The sequence below is a fragment of the Arachis hypogaea genome, chromosome 1, assembly GCF_003086295.3.
Source record: "Arachis hypogaea cultivar Tifrunner chromosome 1, arahy.Tifrunner.gnm2.J5K5, whole genome shotgun sequence".
In the NCBI taxonomy this organism is placed as follows: Eukaryota; Viridiplantae; Streptophyta; class Magnoliopsida; order Fabales; family Fabaceae; genus Arachis; species Arachis hypogaea.
The window spans coordinates 38,168,121-38,191,785 of NC_092036.1; the positions used below are offsets into that span (position 1 = coordinate 38,168,121).

The 23,665-nt window shown below is 35.0% G+C and overlaps 1 protein-coding gene across 2 annotated transcripts; it reads right to left on the reverse strand.

The window, feature by feature from the left end:
* Nucleotides 1-7,524: 7,524 nt before the first annotated feature.
* Nucleotides 7,525-8,642, reverse strand: LOC112802504 (uncharacterized). Of its 2 annotated transcripts, none has more exons than XM_025845755.3 (3): nucleotides 8,490-8,642; nucleotides 8,185-8,333; nucleotides 7,525-7,847 (listed from the first exon to the last, which is right to left on the reverse strand). In XM_025845755.3, the coding sequence occupies exons 1-3, from the start codon at nucleotides 8,493-8,495 to the stop codon at nucleotides 7,829-7,831; spliced, it is 174 nt and encodes a 57-aa protein (XP_025701540.1). In that variant the 5' UTR covers nucleotides 8,496-8,642; the 3' UTR covers nucleotides 7,525-7,828. The 2 variants fall into 2 exon arrangements, with proteins under 2 accessions (XP_025701540.1, XP_025701548.1); XM_025845763.3 differs by having other exon boundaries at nucleotides 8,181-8,333; nucleotides 8,490-8,626.
* Nucleotides 8,643-23,665: the final 15,023 nt, after the last annotated feature.

The window sequence follows — 23,665 nt, forward strand, 5'->3', positions numbered from 1 at the left end:
TTAGAATCTAAAAAATAGGCCTGGTATATATTTAAGGCTAGATTTGAATTAGGACAAACGCAATTTCACCTGACTCATGTACACTCATACTTCTTACCTCTTAACGTCTTACTAAAATATCGTCTTTCACTTTGTATTGGGAGAAAGTTATACACTAACATTAAAAATCTAATATGATTTGCACGGCTATTGAGTCATTGGTCTTGGAATTTAATTAATTTAATAATAATTCAATCAAAATAATCAAATTATAATAAAATAGTTTATATAATCATAAATAAATACATAAAAATACAAATATTTATATTAAATTATATTTTTATTATATTAAACAATATTAATATGTTAAATTATAATTTTTCGACTAAAATTTTATATTAGTAGTGTGCTATATAATCATTTGATTAAAATCTTTTGGTGATTTGTATTTTTTGAATTTGCAATAGATTTATTAAGAATTTAGAAATTTTAATCATTTTAAAATTATTTTTACCTTTTAAACTCAACATTTTTTTAACATATTTTTAAAATTATACGTATTATAATTTATCTATTTAGTATTTTAAATATAGGTATGACCTATGATTAAAAAAATAAATTAAATAAATGTTACCCCAAACGAGAAAAAATCTTAATAAAAAGAAAAAAAATATTTGTTGGACCTAAAAAATGACTAATTTATATTTCTATTAGTCTATTTTAAGAGCAAAATATAAATTCAAACGTATCATTTCTCACTTCCTTGTATTATACTAATAACACATCATAAAAGATGACTAAATTTTTAAAGTAATATCTTAAATTTATAGCTTTTACTATTTTATCTTCTCAAATTTAAAATTTACAATATTGATTTCTCATATTTAATTCTAGATACTATATTACTTTTTGAACCTTTTCTAGTACCAAATCAGTAAATAAAGTGTTGAGTTAATTTTGATTTGTCATATTAAATACGAGACTAAACAACATCGTTTTGTTTTAACGGTTAAACAAGACAAAATTAAAAAAATAAAAAAAAATTTATATAATATACAAACTGTTTTACCTTTTTTTTTAATTTTTCTTCTTTTGTTCTTCACTTCCTAACGATCTTCTTGCTCTTTTGGTGTATACACCATTTTTGTTTTTGGAAAAAAGTCAAAAACGGTTCATATTTTAATTACGATTGATTCACCAATTTTCCAATAATTTTACCGTTCATTACTAATTTAAGAATTGGATGGTTTTGTCTAAGGTTTGAATTGGATTGGCTATTGATTTTTAATAGAATAGTTTGACTAAACGATTCAATTCAATTTCCAGAACCATTATTAAGATATTTAATTTTTTAAAGGCAATTGCGCTCTCTGATGCCTTTATCCAAACTCATTAATATTAAAGGAATATCTAAATTACACAAGTGACTTTTAGAACTCGTGAGAGAAGTAGCAAATTTTTTTTCTTTTGAATTATGAAAGGTCACGGGTTTGGTATCATTTTTAAGAAATGCTTTTAACTTTTTGAAAAGTTAATTTAGAGTTTGAAAAAATAAAAAATATGACTTCTCTCCTTCTCAAAAGTTATTTTACCACTCCCATTAAAAAATTGACTTTAAAATAAAAGAGACCATTGTGCTACTTTTGGTTTTATGAAAAATGTTTTTTGTTTCATCTATTGGAAGTACGGTTCTTCTACCATCTTTTTCACACAATGTTCCATCTGAACCAGTTGTTACATATGTCATTTCTAGATTTTTTTTATCATTCTACCATTCTATTTTTATTATTAAATTTATATTTAATATTGTGTGTAGTATAAAATCTGTTTCATTTTTATTTTTTCACATGATTTTGATAGTTGTTACAACAAGTTCTTGATCCCAATAAAGGTGGAGGGAATTTTAGGGAAGAACCGAAAGCGCTAGAAAAATGGAACTAATAAGAGAACAGATAAAGAATCAATTGCCTAATAAAGGGATAAGTATTGTTTTGGTTCCTAAAGTTTAGGATTAAAATCAAATTCGTCCCCAATGTTGTTTTAGATTTAAAATTGTCCCCAACGTTTCATTTGCTGTTAAAATCGTCCTTTTTAATAATTTTTTTTAGATGACAAAAATGCCCTTTTTCCACTAGTTCACTTCCATTAACAAAATTCAAAACTACAAATCCTTCTACTTCCATTAACAAAATTTAATATAAATACTTAAATACAATTAACAAAATTCAAGATTGTGATGAACAAAAATTATCATTAAATTCTTCAAATCCAACAACAACAACATATTCAAATTAAAAAAAACAAAAAGAATGAAAAAACAACAACATTCAGAAGCAATCCAGAAACAATAGAACAAAACAAGAACAAAAATTATTTTTTCAATCCAACAACAACAACAGAAGATTCAAATTTATTAAAAAAAAACAAAAAATGAAAAAAGCAACAACAATCTAAAACCAAGAACAAAGATTAGAAAAGGTGGTTGCAGTGGCAGCAGCGACGTAAGGAGGGGAGCAGCTCGATGGCGACCTCCTTCAGCCTCGATGGAAACCACTGCAGGGTTTGTGATGAATTTGAAAATTAGGGATTGTGATGAATAAGAACAGAAATTAGAAACTTGAATCTTAACTTACTTGTGATGGCAGTGATGGTAGAGCTACGTGGTAGTTGTGGCAGTGAATCTGGATAGCGGAGAGTAAGGAGGGAAGGAAAAGGAAGGCGCAGCAGTGATACTGGAAACGCGAGGAATACAACCACCATGACTACCACCACCTCTCCGACGGCGACAACGAACAAGAGGCGAGGCACGGTGAAGCAAGGGCGAGGGGCAGGCAATGCGCGACGACACGAGGTCGAGGGGGAGGATTTTAAATAAAAAATAAGATTAAGGACGATTTTGATTTTGACCCTTTACCTTAGGGACCAAAACAGTACTTATCCTTATTTTAATAGGTGAATGCTATAATGCCTATCACTTTCTACTTAAGTTACTAAAAAAGGTAAATAAATAATATATTTAATAAATTTTACATGATTTACTCTTTATTTAAACATTTTATTTTTTACTTTAAAAGAAAAGTTAGGCAATTTAGACACTATAACAAAGGTACCATAAAACTCACCATTTTAATATCTCCATTCACTTGTTTAAACAAAATTGTATTTTTTCAGTCATTTATCCAAATACTACAACTTTAAAACAAGTACTTATAACTAAAAATCCAAATACAAAATAACTTATTTATAAGCTGCTATTAATAAAAGTCCTTATATTTTAGAACTTATTTAAGTTATTTACCTAAACTGAACCCTAGTCAAATACTAATAAAAAAAGATAAACAATTAATCATGTCTTATAGATAAATTATACAAGATCTAACACATAATTCTGATTGGATACAACAACAACAACAACAAAGCCTTGTCCCACTAAGTGGGGTCGGCTAGATGAATCAAACGACGTCATTGTGCTCTGTCATGTATCATGTCTACAGAGAGACCGTTTATATGTAGATCTCGTTTGACCACCTCATGGATGGTCTTCTTAGGTCTTCCTCTGCCTTTCGCCCTTTGTCCATCTTCCATCTCATCCACCCTCCTGACTGGATGTTCTATCGGTCTTCTTCTCACATGTCCAAACCACCTGAGACGCGATTCAACCATCTTTTCCACAATGGGTGCTACTCCAACTCTCTCCCTTATATCTTCATTCCTTATTTTATCCAATCGCGTATGACCACTCATCCATCTCAACATCTTCATCTCTGCCACACTCAGCTTATGTTCGTGCTCCCCTTTAGCCGCCCAACACTCCGTGCCATACAGCATAGCCGGTCTTATAGCGGTGCGATAGAATTTACCTTTAAGTTTTAAAGGCACTTTTTTGTCGCATATAAAACCAGATGCACTCCGCCATTTTGACCAACCTGCTTGGATCCTATGATTTACATCATGTTCAATCTCTCCATTATCCTGTATGATGCACCCAAGATACTTAAAACTTTTAACTTTTCGTAGGATGTTCTCTCCAATTTTCACCTCTATATTGGAGTTTTCCCTTCTCAGACTGAACTTACATTCCATATATTCCGTCTTACTACGGCTTATGCGCGGACCATACACTTCTAGAGCTTCTCTCCATAACTCCAACTTCTTATTTAGGTCTTCCCTTGACTCTCCCATAAGGACGATATCATCGGCAAAAAGCATGCACCATGGCACAGGCTCTTGGATGTGCTCTGTGAGTACTTCTAAGACTAATGTGAAAAGGTATGGACTTAAGGATGATCCCTGGTGTAATCCTATACCAATAGGGAATTCCTCTGTCACACCACCTTGAGTCTTCACACTAGTTGTGGCCCCATCATATATGTCTTTAATTGCCCGAATATATGCGATCCTTACTCTCCTCTTTTCTAAAACCTTCCATAAGACCTCCCTTGGTACCCTATCATACGCTTTTTCCAAATCAATAAACACCATGTGTAGATCCCTTTTATTACTACGATACCTCTCCATCATCCTTCTTAATAGGTATATCGCTTAAGTGGTAGATCTGCCTGGCATAAATCCAAATTGGTTCTCTGTTACTTGTGTCTCTTTTCTCAACCTCCGTTCTATCACCCTTTCCCATAACTTCATAGTATGACTCATAAGCTTAATCCCTCTATAGTTTCCGCAACTTTGTATATCCCCCTTATTCTTGTAGATAGGTATCAAGATGCTCTTTCTCCACTCATCAGGCATCTTCTTTGACCTTAAAATCTCATTAAAAAGCTTGGTTAACCAGTTGATGCCTTTTCTTCCAAGACCCTTCCAAACCTCAATCGGGATATTATCAGGTCCTACTGCCCTGCCATTTTTCATCTGCTTTAGAGCATCTTTTATCTCGAAGTCTCGAATCCTTCGATAGTAGTCAAAGTTTTGATCTTCTTTCCTTGTGCATAATCGACCAAGGCTCGGAAGAGTCTTCTGTCCCTCATTAAATAACTCGTAGAAGTAGCTCTTCCACCTTTCATTAATCTTCTCCTCTTGAGCCAACACCTCTCCATCCTTATCCTTTATGCACTTAACCTGATCCAAATCTCTCGTTCTTCTTTCCCGGCTCTTTGCGATTCTATATATACCTTTTTCTCCTTCTTTCGTGCCCAAAGACTGGTAGAGACCCTCATATGCTCTTATTCTTGCTTCACTTACAGCCACTTTTGTCTCTTTCTTAGCCGCCTTATATTTTTCTCAGTTATCTGCATTGCGGCATAAAGACCACTCTTTAAAGCATTCCCTTTTTATCTTTATCTTTTCTTGTATACTCACATTCCACCACCAGGACTCCTTGTCTCTTGGTCCTATTCCTTTAGATTCACCAAAACTTTCTTTTGCTGTTCTTCTAATAACTTCTGCCATCTCCCTCTACATCTCTTCCGCGCTTCCATTCCCATCCCACTTTGCCTCTTCTCCTACCCGTCTTAGGAAGCTTCTTTGTTCCTCACCTTTCATCCGCCACCACCTCGTCCTTGGGTTCTTCGTATGATGTCTTTTCCTCAACTTTTGCTCAACGCGAAAATCCATGACGAGCACCCTATGTTGTGTTGTCAAACTCTCTCCCGGGATAATTTTACAATTAATGCAAAATTTTCGGTCGACTCTCCTCAACAAGAAGAAGTCGATTTGAGAGCTTGTCATGCCACTCTTATAGGTTATAAGATGTTCGTCTCTCTTTTTAAAACATGTATTTGCGATGAGAAGATCAAAAGTTGAGGAAAAGTCCAAAATAGTTTTACCCTCGGCATTGATCACCCCGAAACCATGGCCTCCGTGAATACTCCCATATCCAGTCACTTCTCTCCCAACATGGCCATTTAAATCTCCTCCTAAGAAAATCTTCTCTCCCAAAGGTATGCCTTGAACCAAACTCTCTAGATCATTCCAAAACCTTATCTTGTGTTGTTCGTCCGAACCCACTTGCGGTGCATAGGCGCTAATCACATGGAAAGCACCTCCCTCCACCACAAGTTTGATAGAGATGATCCGATCTCCCACCTTCTTGACATCCACTACGTCCTTCTTCCACTGCTTATCCACAATTATTCAAACTCCATTCCTATTCTTCACCTTTCCTGTATACCAAAATTTGAAACCAGAAGAATCCAACTCCCTAGCCTTTGCACCAACCCATTTCGTTTCTTGTAGGCACATAATGTTAATCTTCCTCCTTGTCATGGTGTCCACCACCTCCATGGACTTTCCTGTTAGAGTGCCTATGTTCCATGTCCCAAATCTCAACCTTCTGTCACTTCGACCTTTACCTTTTCCTTTGTGAACTAACTTATTTACCCTCGTCCGTTCACGAAAACGCGAAAACCCTTGCTCATTTAACACTACATCCGGGCACCGATGCAGCGGCTCTTACTTTGACACCGTATTCGAGCCATACGGCGCGTTACTTCCGGAAAACGATAATGATAATGTTTTAATTCTAATAATGTTTAAACCATTTAAATCAGTTCTATTCATCATTACAAATGTCCTCAAATTGTTATGTGCATGCGATGTTTTCAGCAACATTGGACAGACAATCTTTACTTTTAACCATAACTTTTACGAACTATAAATGACAACAAATGAAATTGTTGTAAATATTCTTAGAACATGCGCTAAGCATGCAAATATTCCTCCTTACCTGCCTCCAAAATCTTATTGCACACTAATGGAGTATTAAGATATATCACGAGTTGATGTGCACGTGCTCCGTCCATTTATACAGCGACATTTCAAATAAAAATGTAGATTTTATCACAATATAATACTCATATGTCAGTTTATAAAATAAATGAAGTAAAATCCACCTAAATACTTCATGAAAATGCAATAATTTACCAGCCAATCCTCTACAGCCAAGAGATAGCTTTCATATTTCATTAGCTCTTCAACAACTCCTTGATGTGTATCCACATTGAAACTCATTGCAAGCAGTCCAGTTTACATGTTTTAATGCATAACATTGGTAAAACATGCTCCTAGAAATGAATTATCAGAACTTACTTATATATTGCAAAGACACTATACCATTAACTAAGACAAGTTTCCAGCTTTATTAGAGCAGAGATGTTATGTTACTAACATTTCCCATTCTCACGGTTGCACAGAATAACCATTCACCCAGCTACCCTCATGAACCATAGTTCTGAACTTCTGATAACCTAAGGGTGTACTTGTGAATTGGGAATCCGGAGAGAAAGAGGGAGGGGGAAAAAAGGAATCTTAACAGTAAACAGACTTGGCTTTACTTATAAAGAAGCCATTCCCTTCCCTTCTTTCCCTCCAAGATCCCAAGGATTGGATAAAAAAGTTCCCATTTCCTAAATTTAAAAGATAACTTCCAGAGGCAAGTTCCATTGCCTAATAATGATAAATCCACAATCCTTCACTGTGAAAGAACCTCAAATGATCAACTATCAAACCAGCAAGAGCTTGTGTCTTTATTCTTACTATTTTGTGAAAAGAAAATACAGAAATCATGTCCAAAAAAATCTATGCCAACCATGGTACACAAAATGTAAAAATATGAATTTAAACAGTGCTGAACTGCCGATAGATGAGTTCATAGTACGCGGAAAACAACCACTTGAGATATGGTAAGTTGGTAACTAAATGCATTTACTGATTTACATTTGAAGCAATAGTAGTGATGGTTAAATTTGCTAAAAATCTTCTAATCTAATAGTAAATAATCAATCACCTCCTCCAAGCATATCCAACAAATACAAATCCACTAAGCTAGATCAAAGAGCTCTCATATCATTATCATCAAAACCATCATCATCATCAATGTCACCAATATCATACCTCTCTATATCAAAACCTTGCTCCTGAAACAGCAAGAACGCACGGCACATCAAGATCTCATTATCTCTCAGTATCCCTATATTTCAATCTACTACCACTACCATTTGATTAAGCATTCACACAAAACAAAAAATAAAATAACAAGAAATAAGGAAATAAAAATACAAAGAAAGTAAAAGAAATTCAGCGTCTACTTGATCTTCTGAGTAGCCACCGGCATTTTAAGCAATTTAGTTACGTGATTTATGAATGTAACGAATCATTTCCAGATCCAAGTAAGCAAATAGAAATTTTGGTACAAAAAATTGAAAACTAAAAGAAGAAAAAAGAAAAAAAAAAGAAAAAGAAAAGCACACCTACGTCTGTTTGGAATATGAAGAAGAGGAAGGTACGCGCTTGTTTCGGAACATCATGTAACCCACCGGAAGCACAACTCCGATCATCATCACGGCGGCTCCGATCAGGTACCTCAGTGGGCTTGGCGGCTCCACCTCTACCAACGTCCTTACCTGCACCATTATCGCAAATCACAATCCACAACGACCACAACGTTCCGATCCCAAATAAATGAATAAGAAAGACGAAGACTGAAAAGTGAGAACAGTAAACCCTAAAGGAAAACGACGTCGTTCAACTCGATCTGGTTCCCAATTAGATCGACTTACAGGCATATCGAGAAATCTGTGGAAGAGAACAAGTTCCTACTGCTCAGTGTCTTTTCCAAAAGGAAGCTTCTTCTCCTCCTTTTTTTTTTCTCATTTAACTGAAATCACTTGGATGAAATCAATTCTCACTTATTTTTTATTGTTTCTCGCCCCTTATTTTTGGCTAAATTTCATTTTAGCCGCTTATTATTATTTTTTTTTACACTTCTGTTATTTTATTTTATTTTTTTTTGGTCATTGTCTGGTGTCCAAAAAGGCCCAGGCCAAACACTCCCCAAAACCCAACCCGACCCGGTATTAAAATCCTTCTTCTCCACAATTGCTTGCAGCTGCGTTCCATTTACATGGATGACACACCCAAAAACCAACACTGCATTGTTGTCTTCTCCATGCAAAGAAGATACTGCTCCTGCACCTCATCGATACCAAGTTGACTTGCTTTCTGTGTTGCCGCGTCTAGCCATCGTGCCATAGTTATCAGCTCTGATTTGGTTCCTCTGTAAATTTTGATTGTTGTTCCTTCTTCTCCTAACTAGACCTTGGTTTCCACTTTCGGTATCACCTCTTCTATTGACTTCAGTTTCCAAATTGCTTGCATATACGCGTGTGCTCTGCTCTTTAAGCGTTGGACTTACTCTTATTGCCTCTCTGTTCAAAATCATCTTGACTGTCTCTGGCGGTTCCAAGCACCATCGAGATCCTAGATTATTCGCTGCAGCCAATTTAGCTATGGAGTGGGTTAAAACATTACCTTTTCTAGGTACCCATGTCATACCACATTTGTCAGAATTCTCCATCAGCAAATTAATGTCTTGAAGTATAGGTTGTATTTCACCTATATTACCTTTGGACTTGACTGCTTGTGTCAAAGTAAGTGATCAATCTCAATGATTACTCTTTCCATTTGCATGTTTTTTGATATTATCAGTGCATTCCTAATTGCCATTGCCTCTGCTGCCAGTGTTGAACTAGCATTGATCCTTACTGCAGAACCGGTAATCAACTTTTCCCTGTGGTCTCTAACTGCTGCTGATATTGCTCCACTTTCAGTGCTCTTGTTATATGCTGCATCAACATTAATCTTGACCCAATTCAATGGTGGTGGTTTCCGGGTAATCCTCCTAGCCATGTCCCTTTTAGTTGTCTGTGGTTCTACTCTTTGCTGCTTTTTCTTATCTATGAAGTCTTGTTCCATTAGTCTGGCTCTCATTATAGTAGTCTTTAGATTGATGCTGACATGTTGGTGAACTGCCTGATTTCTTGATTTCCATATTTTCCATATTAGGAAAGCTAGTTTGCTGATGAGCCTATCTTGACTTTCTCTTCCCTCTTCTCTAATTCTTCCTATCTATTTAAGCATCCATGTGCCAAAACTTGTAACTGTCTATGGTGTTGGGCTACATTGAACTTGGGATCCAAACCATGCTGCCCTAATCCATGGACACAATAGCATGGCATGCTCTGTTGTCTCTGGTTCTTGCAAACAAATGGGACACATAGGACTGTTAGTAACTTTTTTCTTATACAAATTAGCATACACTGGCACTATGTTTTGGGCAGCTTTCCATAAGAACATCTTGATTTTTTGTGGGACCTGACATCCCCATATTTCTTTTCACAAGTTCTTAATATCCTCACTTGTCGAAGAGCTTCCTACACCAGCCGCTGAAATCTCTTTTCTCGCAACCTTGTACCCTGACCTAATAGAATACCTGCCTTCAAAAGTATGAGGCCAGATAAATCTGTCTTCTTTATCTATAATACTTACTGGGGTTCTCATAATTTTTTCTATATCTTTTTACCTAAAACAGGTAGTGAGCTTACTTAAATCCCATCCTTCCCCCTCCTTTAACAAATCTTTTACATATTCAAACTCAGACCTTCTACATTCCTGTATTTTATTCATTTCCAAAATCCAATTGTCCTCCCAAGTTCTCACTTTAGTCCCGTCTCCCACTATCCATCTTCCATTCCTTTTCAAAAAATCCTTTCCTTGTACCAAGCTTTTCCATGCCCAAGAGGAGTTCCTTGTATTCTTTGCGTCCCAAAAATTACCATTCGGGAAGTACACAGCTTTAAGTACTTTCACCCAGATGGCGTTTGGATCTCTCTACCATCCTCCATGCTTGTTTAGTTAGGAAAGCTAAATTTTAAATGTAAAAGTCTTTGAAACCCAAACATCCCTCTTTTTTGCTTAAGCTTATGTTATTCCAACTCTTCCAATAAATTCCCCTATCCTTTCCGTTTGAAGCCCACCAAAATCGAGCCACTCTGTTACTCAATTTTTGACAAAAACCTTTAGAAAACCTAACAATACTCATAGCATATGATGAGATGGCTTGTATCACTGCTTTGATTAGTACTTCTTTGCCCGCTTGATTTAACAGCTTTTCTTTTCATCCTCCCAATTTCTCCCTGACCCTGTCTTCTATCCATGCTAAGGCTCTGTTCTTGGACCTTCCCTATTGAGCTGGAAGCCCCAAGTACTTTCCAGGATTTTCCCAAGAAGTCATATTCAGAATCTCCTCTATATTCACTCTTTTCTGAATAGATATTTGGTTCCCAAAAATTGTGCCAGATTTTTCCAAATTTATCCTTTGTCCTGAAGCCTCCATAAAGGAGTTAAGGATTGAAATCAATTGGTATATTTCATCCTCATTTGCTTCTGAGAAAATGATACAGTCATCCGCAAAAAGGAGATGGGTTAGTGTAGGTGCTGAGCGAGCTACCTTAATGCCTGATATTCTTTTATCTTTCAGAGCTTCTTCCATAAGTATTGTGAAAACCTCGGCTGCAATGATATACAAATATGGGGAAAGGGGATCCCCTTGTCTCAGACCCCTCTGAGGTCGAATCTTTCTTGATAACTTTCCATTGATTTTAATTCTGTATGTTACTCGTCTCACACATTCCATAGCCCACTTTACCCACATAATATCAAAACCAAACGCCTTTAGGGTGGCTTCTATAAAATCTCACTCCAGCCTATCATACGCTTTATTCATATCCACTTTAATGGCCAAATTCTTTGATCCCCCATTCCCTTTTCTACTCAAACTGTGGAACACCTCTTGCACTATGATAATATTATCTTGTATCAACCTCCCACCCACAAAAGCACTTTGAGTTGGGATACAATCTTGTCCAAAATTTTTCTCAGCTTCATCACCATGACTTTTGATATAATTTTGTATACAAAATTACAGCAACTTATCGGTCTCAACTGATTAAGAGTTTCTGGCTGCTTTACCTTCGGGATCAGGACAATAGTAGTTTCACAAATTTGTTCATTTAGTGTTCCTTCCTTAAAAAAGTTCTTTACTACTGCGGTAACTTCCTTTCCTACAATCTCCCAGTGTTTTTGGAAAAACAGGCCATTAAGTCCATCAGGGCCTGGAGCTTTAAGGCTGCCTAAGCTAAAAGCTGCATCTTTAATCTCCTTATCAGTAATATCTTCAATGAGACTATTATTCATCTCTTGTGTTACTCATTTTGGAATTTTACCAATGCAATCCTCCATTCTGATATCTTTAGTGGCTTTGAACAAGCTCTCAAAATACTCCTCTACCATCTTTCTCACCCTATCTTCTTCACTTATCCATTTTCCGTTTGCATTTTTCAATCTTTTAATCCTATTTTTGTCCTTCCTTTGAACTGTAGACGCATGAAAAAAAGATGTATTTTTGTCTCCCATCCTCAGCCACTTGACCCGGGCTCTTTCTCCCCAGAATATTTCTTCCTGCTTCCATAGAAAGGTAGTTCTTCTCTTTAATTCCTTAATTTCTTCTTGTCTTTCCTCTGCCAAATCTGAGCTCATAATCTCTTGTAGTCTTGCTTTCATCCTTTCGATCTCATGGTCTGCTCTCTTAAACGTCACTTTACTCCACTTTCTTAATTCCCTCTTGCTTCCTTCCATTCTCTTAATTAATTTGTTCCAGTTCTCATCTTCTGGTCTGCCTTCCCTACCCCATCCCCTTCTGATAACATTTTTACACTCATCATGATCCTCCCAATATGCCTCATATTTAAATTCTTTTCTAATCTTGACCTTTGGTTCAAACCTCAAAATTAGAGGAGTATGAACCGAGCTAATAGAAGGTATAGCTGTTAACACAACATTTGGATACATTCTCCTCCATTCCCACATGGATAGGGCCCTGTCAATCCTTTCCCTAGTAATAAAACCATTCCTAGGATTACTAAACCATGTAAATCTCATACCCTTCAAGTCAAAATCCATAAGCGCATTAGTATCCACAAAATTTCTAAACACCAAAATCTGATTTCTTGGTTTGGGGTGCATGCCTCTTTTCTCTTCTTGATTTAAAATTTCATTGAAATCCCCTATTAACATTCTCGGTTTATTAAGATTTTCATTCTCTATGGATAAATCTTTCCATAAATCTTTCCTTCTCTTTGGATCCGGATGCCCATAAACAAAATTACACTCCCATTCATCTCCATTCTTATATTTAATAGTAGCTTGAATATAATTAAGACACCATGCATAAACATTAATACTGATATTATCATTCCAAAATAAATATAAACCACCGGACAAACCCCGGGATTCTACACAAAAAGCTTTATCATAATGGATTTTTCTCCTAATTCTATCAACAATTTTTTCACTGGCTTTAGTCTCCATAAAAAAGATAATACTTGGCTTATACTGCTTGCAAAGGTTCTGCACCTCTGCCACTGTCACAGGCGCTGCTAACCCGCGACAGTTCCAACTTATGCAACTCATGATTGCAGGTGGGGCATGCTAAGGCCCGCCTCCTCAGCCATGTTTTGTATGTTCAGGTACCTTTTCTTCCTTGCAGTTTCTTCTGCCTCATATTCTTCATCTTGCATGCTTTCTGCTGTTGCCTTTGGCTTCGTGATCTCCCTCTTCCTTTTCAAACTCAGTTGCATTCCCATACTCTGTACTAATTCTACCTCCTAATTCCCCGCTGTATCCATTAAATCAGTTCCTCCATCAGGCTTAATTCCTTCCCCTTCATCTTCACTTGGCAATTCAACATAATAAAAATTTCTGTTGCCACTGCATTGCATTATTTTTGACATCAGTTTCTTGTCCTTCCATTCTGCATCCCTCTTACCTCTGAATTCCCAGATTTGCTTTTCTTTTCCTACCTTTTCAGTCTTCTTATTGTTTTCTGTTTCTCCTATGTTTTCTACTAACTCCTTATCTTTAATTATAGCCCCTCTTCCCCATTTCTCCTTTAACAACTGAATTATAATAAGGCCTGTTTTTGCATTCTGTTTCTGCTGTCTCTGTGTATTCTGGACTTTTCCTTCCTTTAGATTGTCCTTCACCATGTGTAATCCATTACTGTTTTCTTTTAGTGGGCTTTGCTCAACTTCCATGCAGGTTGTATTTTTTGATTGAATGGTCCTGTTGGCCCAATTATTTCCAGCCTTTCTATTTAACTTTTTCTCCTTAGCCTCTTGCAATTTTGTTTTTAAGTTACCTAACTTCAGAAAATATCTTCCCAATTCTCCTAACTGCTTCAAATCTTCTTTCTCTGACACAAATCCTTCCAGTTGCTGATTTTCCGGACCTTCTCCTACTTGCTCCTCTGCTCTATGGCTATGTGCTACTCCCTCTCCTTGATTTTCGCTTGCACCCTCCTTCCCTCTTCGTTTCCCAATGCTTTCCATTCCTCCAGTGTCACTCTCAGCTGAGAACTGTAGATCCTCACCTTCCTTTTCAACTTGGTTGATTGCACGCGCCTCATCTTCTCCCTCTTTGCTGTCTGAAGTTTCTTCCCTAGTTCTCCATGCCTCTTTGTACATGAGCGATTTTTCCTTGTTAACTCCAAGGCTAGCTGAATATCTGGGTTTACTTGGATCCCAGCTTGCCATAGCTTAAGGCCTCTGGCAGTCTTTCCTCCCATGTCCCAGTAAGCCACACTTCAAACAATAGCTATCCTGAATTCTTTCATACTTAAATTTAATCTAGGTATTTGGCAAGTCCTCTCTGGCCAGCCAGAACCCAGTTGGTAGTGGCCTTGTTATATTCAAGGCTACTTTCACCCTGAGAAATGATCTCTCCAATATATTGCTTCTTCTTGGATCCTCTGTTTCTATTGTTATTCCTATCTTGTCTCCAATGATTCTTGCAGTGTTATTGTTGAGATATGCATGTGGAAATCCATGCATCTGCACCCATAACTCTATTCTATCATGGTTTACCTCATGTATGGACTCCCTCTGGTTCCATATCTGCAGCTTAACTAGCTGCCCTCTGTTTTTTTCCCTCTGGTTCCATATTTGAAGCCTTTTTCCTGATCTTTGAAGCTGATAAGGACCTTGTTCCTTCTTACCTCCGAAATAGCAACACCTTGTGGATTTTTCCATATCTCCATAATAGCATTCCTTATCACCTTGAAACTTAGTTCTTTCTCCGATATTATCTTGCCTACCAAGTTGATGCAGTTAGCTTTGTATTCCTCTTCTATTCTCTGGTTGATTGCAATCACTTGCCATGTTTTTGTGTTGTGTGGTGTATAAATAAGCTGGTTGTGTGAGTGATGGAATGTAATACTTGCTTATTCAGTGTTATATGTGGGTGAAACTATAGCTGATCTAACAAGTTTTCTGTTGTAGGTTGGTTTTGTTGGAAGGGATGATATTCAGGTACGTGTTCGACTAGAACCTTATGTTCTAAAAAGCTCTCCTCATGAGAGATCTCGCTCTCCTGCTGAGAGAGTTGGCAGTGAATTTTTGTGTTATTTTATTTAAATTGCCTGTAGATATCTTCTTTTTGGTGGGTCCATTAGGGGTGTGCATGGCCCGACTCGGCCCGAAGACCCGGCTCGGTCCCGAACACTTTTGGGATTAATTTGGTGTGATTTCATCGGGTCTAGGGCCGGGTATGGGTCTTAAAAATAGACCCGGTCATTATTTTGGGTCGGGTCCAGGCCATATCTCGGGTCACCCGAAATCGGCCCGGTGGCCCGGTCATCATACACAATTAATATTTTGTGTTATTAGTGATGGATAATGGCTATTATTATGTGAAATTTAAGTATTGTAAACCTTAATATTTTGTATTACTAGTCATTATATATAAGACTATAAGTTCATGTTTTATATTTAAAATGCATAAGACTTTAGACTAATGCATAATCTTGTGTTATTTGTATTGATTTAAATATTTGGTGTTATTAGGCAATATTATATTGATTATGGTTATGCTTTAATTTTAGAGAAAAGTTGGTTCTTATTATATTTTTCTAAGTGAATTTTACCATGTCAAATAATAGTTGGAGTCTTGGAAATTTGGATATTTTTACATGCTAACTTACAAGAAGGTATCAAGGTAATATAATGTTAACGGTCCGATTTTTACCCTATTTTTACCCGGTATAATCGTGGCCCGAAAGTGTATAGGTTTCATCGGGTCTAGGGTCGGGTTCAGGTCTAACAAATAGGCCCGGTATATATTTCGGGTCGGGTCTGGGTCACATCAAACCCGGTTTCACCCGACCCATACACAACCCTAGGGTCCATTATGTTGGATTCGGCCTTATTCACACTAGCCCAGTTTTGAGGGTTTTTTTTCTAATTTAAAAAAAAATTTACCTGACTCCAAAAGGAAAAAAACAAAAAATTTACTATTTTTTGTTATGAAGTAGTGTATGAACTATACACAAAAAATTTATAAAAGTAAAAAAAAAAATTTTGTGTGTTTGAATATTTAAAAAAAATACAAAATAATTATTATGTTAAGAAATTTATAAAATTATTATTAAAATCTAAATTTAACTTAAAAATAGTGAGTAATAATCATTTTACATTTGTTTTAAGTAAAATAATTATACATTGATACAGAATTTAAAATAAAATTAAAATATTTATATTAGAATCCTATTTTTTCAAAGACTTCTCTATAAACAACATTGATGGTTGAATTTGCAGACATTCCTACGTGATTCATAAGTAAAACTTTTAAACCTCTTTTACTCTTAACTTTTGAAAGTCCCACATATAGTTGGCTATGTGTAAGAATTGGTTTGGGCAAGTACAATCCAACATGAGATAAGGTTTCTTCCTGAGGCTTATTAATTGTCATGGCAAACGATACTATTATAGGAAACTGTCTTCGTTGGAATCTAATTGGGACGGTTTCATTTGTTGGTACTATATTCATTCTTGGAATCAAAGCAATATGACCAATATTGTTACCCGTTAAGACTTCACAATCTATGACATGATTTCCAAGCTTCCTAACTTGTAGCCTTGTACCATTACAAAGACTACTGAATTTTTCAATATTCCTCATTAACATCACTGGAACACCAATCTTAACTATTAATTTATGTGGAGGCAAACTGGAACAATTTATGCTATTCAGTAATTCAGGACCATAGAGATCTAATTGACTCTCCTATTCCCTTCATCCATACAAATCAAATCCGAACTAAGATATACTTTTTTTTCTCCAGGAATGATATCCATCAAATGATTGTTGACCTCTTCAACGATGTCCAGCCTGGGAGCCAGTATAGTTCTTGCTTTGAAAAAAAATCCTTTGAGGACATGTTATCCAAAATATTTGGATAAAAAAATGAACCAACTCATTAAATGCTTGGTCCGAAGAAGGAATAACAATATCTCTTGGAAGACATATCTCCGATTCACCATCCATATTGTCACATATTAGACTTTCACAAACTTTCAATAACCACTCACTAAATTGCTCTGTCTCATCTTGATCTAAAGTAGTCATCCCTACAGAGAGTCTTATATTTTTTGTTAGTTTGAGCACCTGACAAAACTTCTAAAGGTAAGACGTATTCACGGTTGAATGAATGATATCTTGTCTCGATCTTCGTAAAATGACAGAAAGAATTTATCTAAAGTCTCTACCTAGTACAACCACTTTTCCTCCAAAGGGCAAACCTTTTTCATATGATGGAGAAAACCTCATGATATCACCTAAGCATTTATCAAGCGTTTCATAGCAGTACCTACTAACCTTTGGAGCCTCATCCCAAATTATAAGTTTAGCTTTCAACAGCAGCATTGCTTGAGAAGAACCAGGTATGATGTTACATATAGAATTCTCAGTTATATTCAGCGGTATTTTGAACCTTGAGTGTGCCGTTCTTCCATTGGAAAGAAGTAAAGAAGTAATACCACTTGAAGCAATGTTTAACACAACATCACCCCTTGAGCGAATCTTAGCAGACATAAGGTTTCAGAGAAATATTTTTCCAGTACCCCCATGACCATATACAAAGAAAAAATCTCTTCATCACAATACACAGCTGTAACAATTTAATCGAATGCATATTTCTGCTCAGGTATTGCGATGGCTAACATGTCTGAGGAATTTTTCTTTAAATCATCCCTATTAAAGTTTAGCTCTTCTCTGATAACCCTTTCGGTTAACAAAGAACTATCAACTTCAGTTGCTAAAGGCATAGAGGATAGTCTTTCAAGGTTTTACCATAGGAATGTAAGATCTTGTCTATATCCATTAAGCACAACTGATTAATCTCATCATCTGACATGGTTAACTATGCATATTATGCGATACTAAAAAATTCATTCAAACTAAAAATGATCAATAATGAAGAACTTTTATAATTGCAATTATAAAAACTCACTCCGCATGTTCATCACGGTTCTCTATCGATACAAAATATCATCTGAGAGTTCATGCCAACATCTTTCCCAGACATGTTTTGGTCTTGAGATATTGTTGGATGTTAATAGAATGACAAATAACCTTCTAACTTATGATCTTGAGGCCCATAAGCTTACTTCCTTAATTGCATCCATGAATTCTCTGTCATTTTGCAAGAGTCCAAGGACGAAACATGCATCTCTATATGTAGCATAAATTGTTCCTCCTACTGTTCTTATATCTCAAAAATTCATACATCCTATTTGAGTATTGAAGAGAAGTCGTTGGTAATATTATTTGGTATTTGCTGCAAAAAACTTGGTTACAATCTCACTTTTAAATTGCTAAATGGATTAGGTTACGTGATTTCAATTATTATGTAGCTACACATCCGCATAAGATTAATTTTTATAAAAAAATATAGAACAACTCTAATGTAGATAAATCGAATAAAATAGACGTGGGGTACATGCTGTTAAGATTTTAAATTTAAATCATAAAATAAATAAGATCAAAATTAAATATAAACTCATCATTACCTACAGGTACATGAGTCAACCATCCAATTGCAAAGCCTTGCTTTCGAGGAAACCTTTGAAGCATCGTCCTTCCAAACAAACTTGGTTGGAAACTCAGCATAAGTCAGACTTCGAGCATAGGAATATGACATGTTCACTGCCATCCATCCCAAAAATATGGACTTGAGATTTTGCTCATTCGACGATATCATTCACATTAGATGTTTTACTATAAACCACAGGTTGCTCATTCTCCAAATGGAATAGAAGTCTAATCACAAATGATTCTTTCTCTTGAATTTCATATCCAAATAAACCAGACTGCCTTACATGCCGAAATGTACCTACAATCATAGTAATTCCTAATTTTGTCAACAACTTGTGTGGCTTCTGACGGATCACCAGCGGTGTATAGGGTAGTTGTTATATGGTCATTGCCCTTGTGTACATACTTAAACAGATACTTAATAGAACTTGTTTGGCACATGTATTCCACATTTATGTGGCACCCATCAACAATTCTAGATTATAAGGAACAATGAACTTATTGTCTAGTACACATTCCCTTTTCTTCACTGTTCGATCATTATCATTACGTCTATATTTGAGAAATCTGGCTTCATCAATGAGTGTTCGTTATTTAAACTCTTTGGGATAACATTTTGAACAAGATCCATTCTTCATGCAAGGTGAATTCTTGTTGTACGGACCACATGGACCATGTACCATATAATTTTGAACAGCTCCATGAAGATTTGGCCTCTCATTTTCATCAAGAATCTCAGCTGTTATATGTTTGTCTATGTTATCTGGTGTTTGTGGCTTGAACTCATTACTCATGAATAAAAGGATATGTGCATGTGGAAGTCCTCTCTTTTAAAGCTCTATAGTGCAAACATTCGAAAATGGAAAAAGACAAATAAGCAAAACATTACAACATAAGATTTTAATAAGGTGTTACATAAACATAGACTTACATCCCAAAATTTTGCCAAAGATTTTTTCCTCTTTTAGGTCATCAATCAAACCATCAAGTTTGATCTTGAAAACTCGACACAATATATCAGGGCGATCTTTTGCCTTCAATCCAATGGGAGTCACTTCTCTTTTTATCTCATCCCATTCAAGATTATAGGTCATAGTGATAAAATAGCTAGGATATCATGCATATCTGCAAATTGCAAATGCATCTTTACAATTATTCATCATGTACCTAAGTTCACCAGTAAAAGTACTGGGAAGAATGATTCTTTTGCCAGGCCTTGTAGCATCTACATCCCTGTTTATAAGACTTTCATGCAGACATTTGTATTTATCAACCCTCAACTGTGGTTGTTTACACCTAAAGAATTTTAACCTCTCTGATTTCACCATTGTGTAGGCATCTACTAGAAACTATTGGAATAATTTCTTTGATCTCAGAATTAACAGAGATTCACCCGTCCTTTTCTGTACGTAGTTGAAAAGTAAAGAATTATCGCAAAGTGATTATTTTATTTTTTTTGTAGGCCTAGCGGAGATAGTATCTGATGTTGCAATACCCAAACGAAATCCATCCTCCCCATACGAAAACAACAATGAATATTGCAAGGCTAAATAAGATGGGTGAAAAATATCAATCTGTTGGAGCTTTCTAGTTTGATTCTCTATAATAATATCTCTATCTTTGCTTAGCTGTTCGACATCACCAATAATCAATGCAGCCACTTCAGATGTAGATGGCAAGTTGTATGTCCTGCCATCTGTAGTCCTTTTACTAATCAATTTAAACTTTATGTTTGTGCAATTTTTCTGTTGGTACCTATCTCTTACATAGCAAAAACTCTTTGCCAAGCTATTATATTTGTCTAGCATGTTTCTTAATATTGCCACAATTTTCTTATCCCGCTCATTTATAACTTCATTGGGACTGCAAAAAAAAAACACAATAAATTTTATGTTATTTTCTCTCAGATAAAAAATAACTATAATGTATAACTGGTTGCATGAAGATTACCAAAGTGTGCCTATCTGATTATCAATATCATTTTATGTGTCATAGATATATAGCTGGGTAAATGTTGATTGCAGACTATCCAGAGGAAGTAAGCTACTAATGCTTTGGTAGTTTTGACCCCCCAGGCTTAAAAATTGAAGCAATAGTTCCATTGTTCACCCCACGGTCAATTTTTTTGACCATTTATGTAAAACAAAACATTGAATTAAATGTCCTTATATTTTTTAGAAAATGAATACTTCTTTGATCTCCTCCAGTATGAAGCTGAATGAGCTCATTAGGAGGCACAGAAAGTAGAGGAAGCTCGATCTTTCCTTCCATACAACATAATGAAAGCTTTGGTTGGGGCGACAGTTTGAATTTAGCAAGCCTTTCTTCATACTACATCCATGATTTACAGTGTTGACATTGATAAATAGGATTTTCTATATCCCACACATCTTCTGAATGAACTTTCTTTAGATACTCAGTTGTCATACCGATGCAATTTAGTCTACGATATACACAAAGATGCAAATAAACATACAAATGAAATTTTTACGTACCGTCTAAAGTTTCTGAGGATGGTATAAAATTATCTTCTATATTCACATCTGACATTGAATCATCATAACCATTCAAATAGTTTCAACAGCAGAAATCACATACATTCAACTCTTTCACCATCTCAGTACAGGTCAAACCGAATAGAGTTGCGGCCTCCTTATCGAACACAATAAAAGTTGTTGTAGCAGTACCATCAAAAACCAACAAATTCAACCTATACTTGTTTTTTTTATTCAAAAACATTAATTAACACTTGGTCTGTCACCCTTTAGTTACAATAAAATCATAAAAATTATATTCAACACAATTTAAATGCTCAAACACAATTTTTTTAGGCTTATCAGTTTTCTAGATTTTAGTCTAGCAGAAGAGACTTTGGTATAAAATTGTTGTAGGTATATGAATTTTTTCTTTGCACTCTATCTCATTTTACCAATTTTTTTTGTGGATAGATAATATTTTCATCCATCAAAGCAATTTTTGTTTTTAATAAATTGTTCTCTTATTGTCTACTAATTGTTGGTATTAAGCTAGATATTGCTAAATAAATTAAAAAGAGACATAATCAATTACATGACTATATTGATTTTTTATGAAAAGATTGTACAAATAAATTCAATTAGAGCCGTACCTATCAACCACATTATTCATGTCCTTATTATAGCCATCGCTGAAGTATGTATTCGCATTAGCTTCTGCCTTCATGCTGCAAACACAAGATTTATACCACCAACTTAAAACGGGTTCAACATCAAGAACAATGGTCAAAACAACATAGAATTCAACCTACATAGGAACAGTTTGAAAGTAAAAAAAAAAATAAACAATGAACCATACATAAAAAAGTAGATTTCTATAAGGCACTCATATCAGCAGCCGCATGTAACTCCTTTATTGTCTTCCTTTCAGTGGAATATAAAAATTCATCTTCATTAACATATGCTGGCTTGCCAGAAAAGCACAGACAAGTACTGCGATATCTCTCTATAGTACACGCTACTTATCAATCACAATGCCATAAAGATACAGTTAATATGTACAACCATAAATAATTCACAATATTGGTATAATACATTTTTCGAAGCATCACAGCCTCAGGAACATCTGGATTTATCAAGAGCCTGGTACCATACATAATGTTCTATAAAATATTGGTACCTATGTACAATAATCATTGCTTAAATGAGTTGTACAATTATACATGATAGAAAAATTATCGGATGAAAAGTAACCAAAGTGTTCTTAGATCTAAAAAAATAACTATAATCTATTGTGAACCTAATCAATTCGTAAATTTTTTTTAGCAATGAGCTATACAAAAAAATATTTATTACAAATATAAAATAATAAAAATATTAAATAATAACAAAAATATAGCTTAAAATTATATATTGATTAATTAATTGTTGAGTAATTCAACACAGAATTTACAATAAAATAAATAAAAAACTGGTGATACAATTTATCCACGTGTATATAATAATATTTTGAGTCACCAAAAAAAAAATATAATAATATTTTTTATCACTTCAAATTTTAATTTCTAAAACGCCAGCCGTTTGCCGGAATCGTTATTACTGTTTTCTATAATTTCACTTGTAATTTCATATGATCAAAAGTATTAAAATACAAAACACAATACTTATAATTTTGCTTCCACGACATGTAGTATCACACTTTAAAATTTAAAAATAAAAGATTACTATTATATATAACATCACACCATAAAATTTTAAAACTAAAAATACCTATTGAATCACATCCTAATAATTAGTAGAAATAGCTACAATAAGATATAACCACTCGACAGTGGTCAAATCCTCACATACATTAAAAATTCTTTACTCTTGCAAATTAAAAAATAACTTCTGGTAGCTGTTGCTCATCCGCTACCATAAGACCCTTGATCTGGTCCACCATCTCTCCAAGAACAACAATATTAAGCTTTAAACTGCAGAGAAAATGAAAATTATTTAAAAAGTAAAAAATTACTTATATAAACATATTAAGTGTTGAGTAAGGGCATCAAAAAATACACTCATCATTCTCAATATGAATGACCAATATGTCAATAAGTTTGCCATCCTTCACATATTTTCTCTCACCCCCTACATCGGTCATAACTCCAGCAATGTCTAAAATAAATATCAAAAAGAAGATTATGCACAAATCACCCGTCTTAGTGATATTTTGTCATAAAAACAAAAGAAAAATCAACTTATGTACTTGTCATAAATCAAACACTTACCAACAAAAAAAAATGTTGAGGAGAGTATCTCATAATTTTTTTAAGAGGAACCAACTTAATACCATATAACGGTATTGCATTACAGAAAGATGGTAAGACAATAGTTCTTTTTTGAAAAAATAATAAAAAATGATGTGATGTTGTGCAGTACAACCCACAGTTGTTGCTAACTCTAAAGTATGTAAAAACATACACAGCTCCCTCCGATATCAATGATTCGAGCAC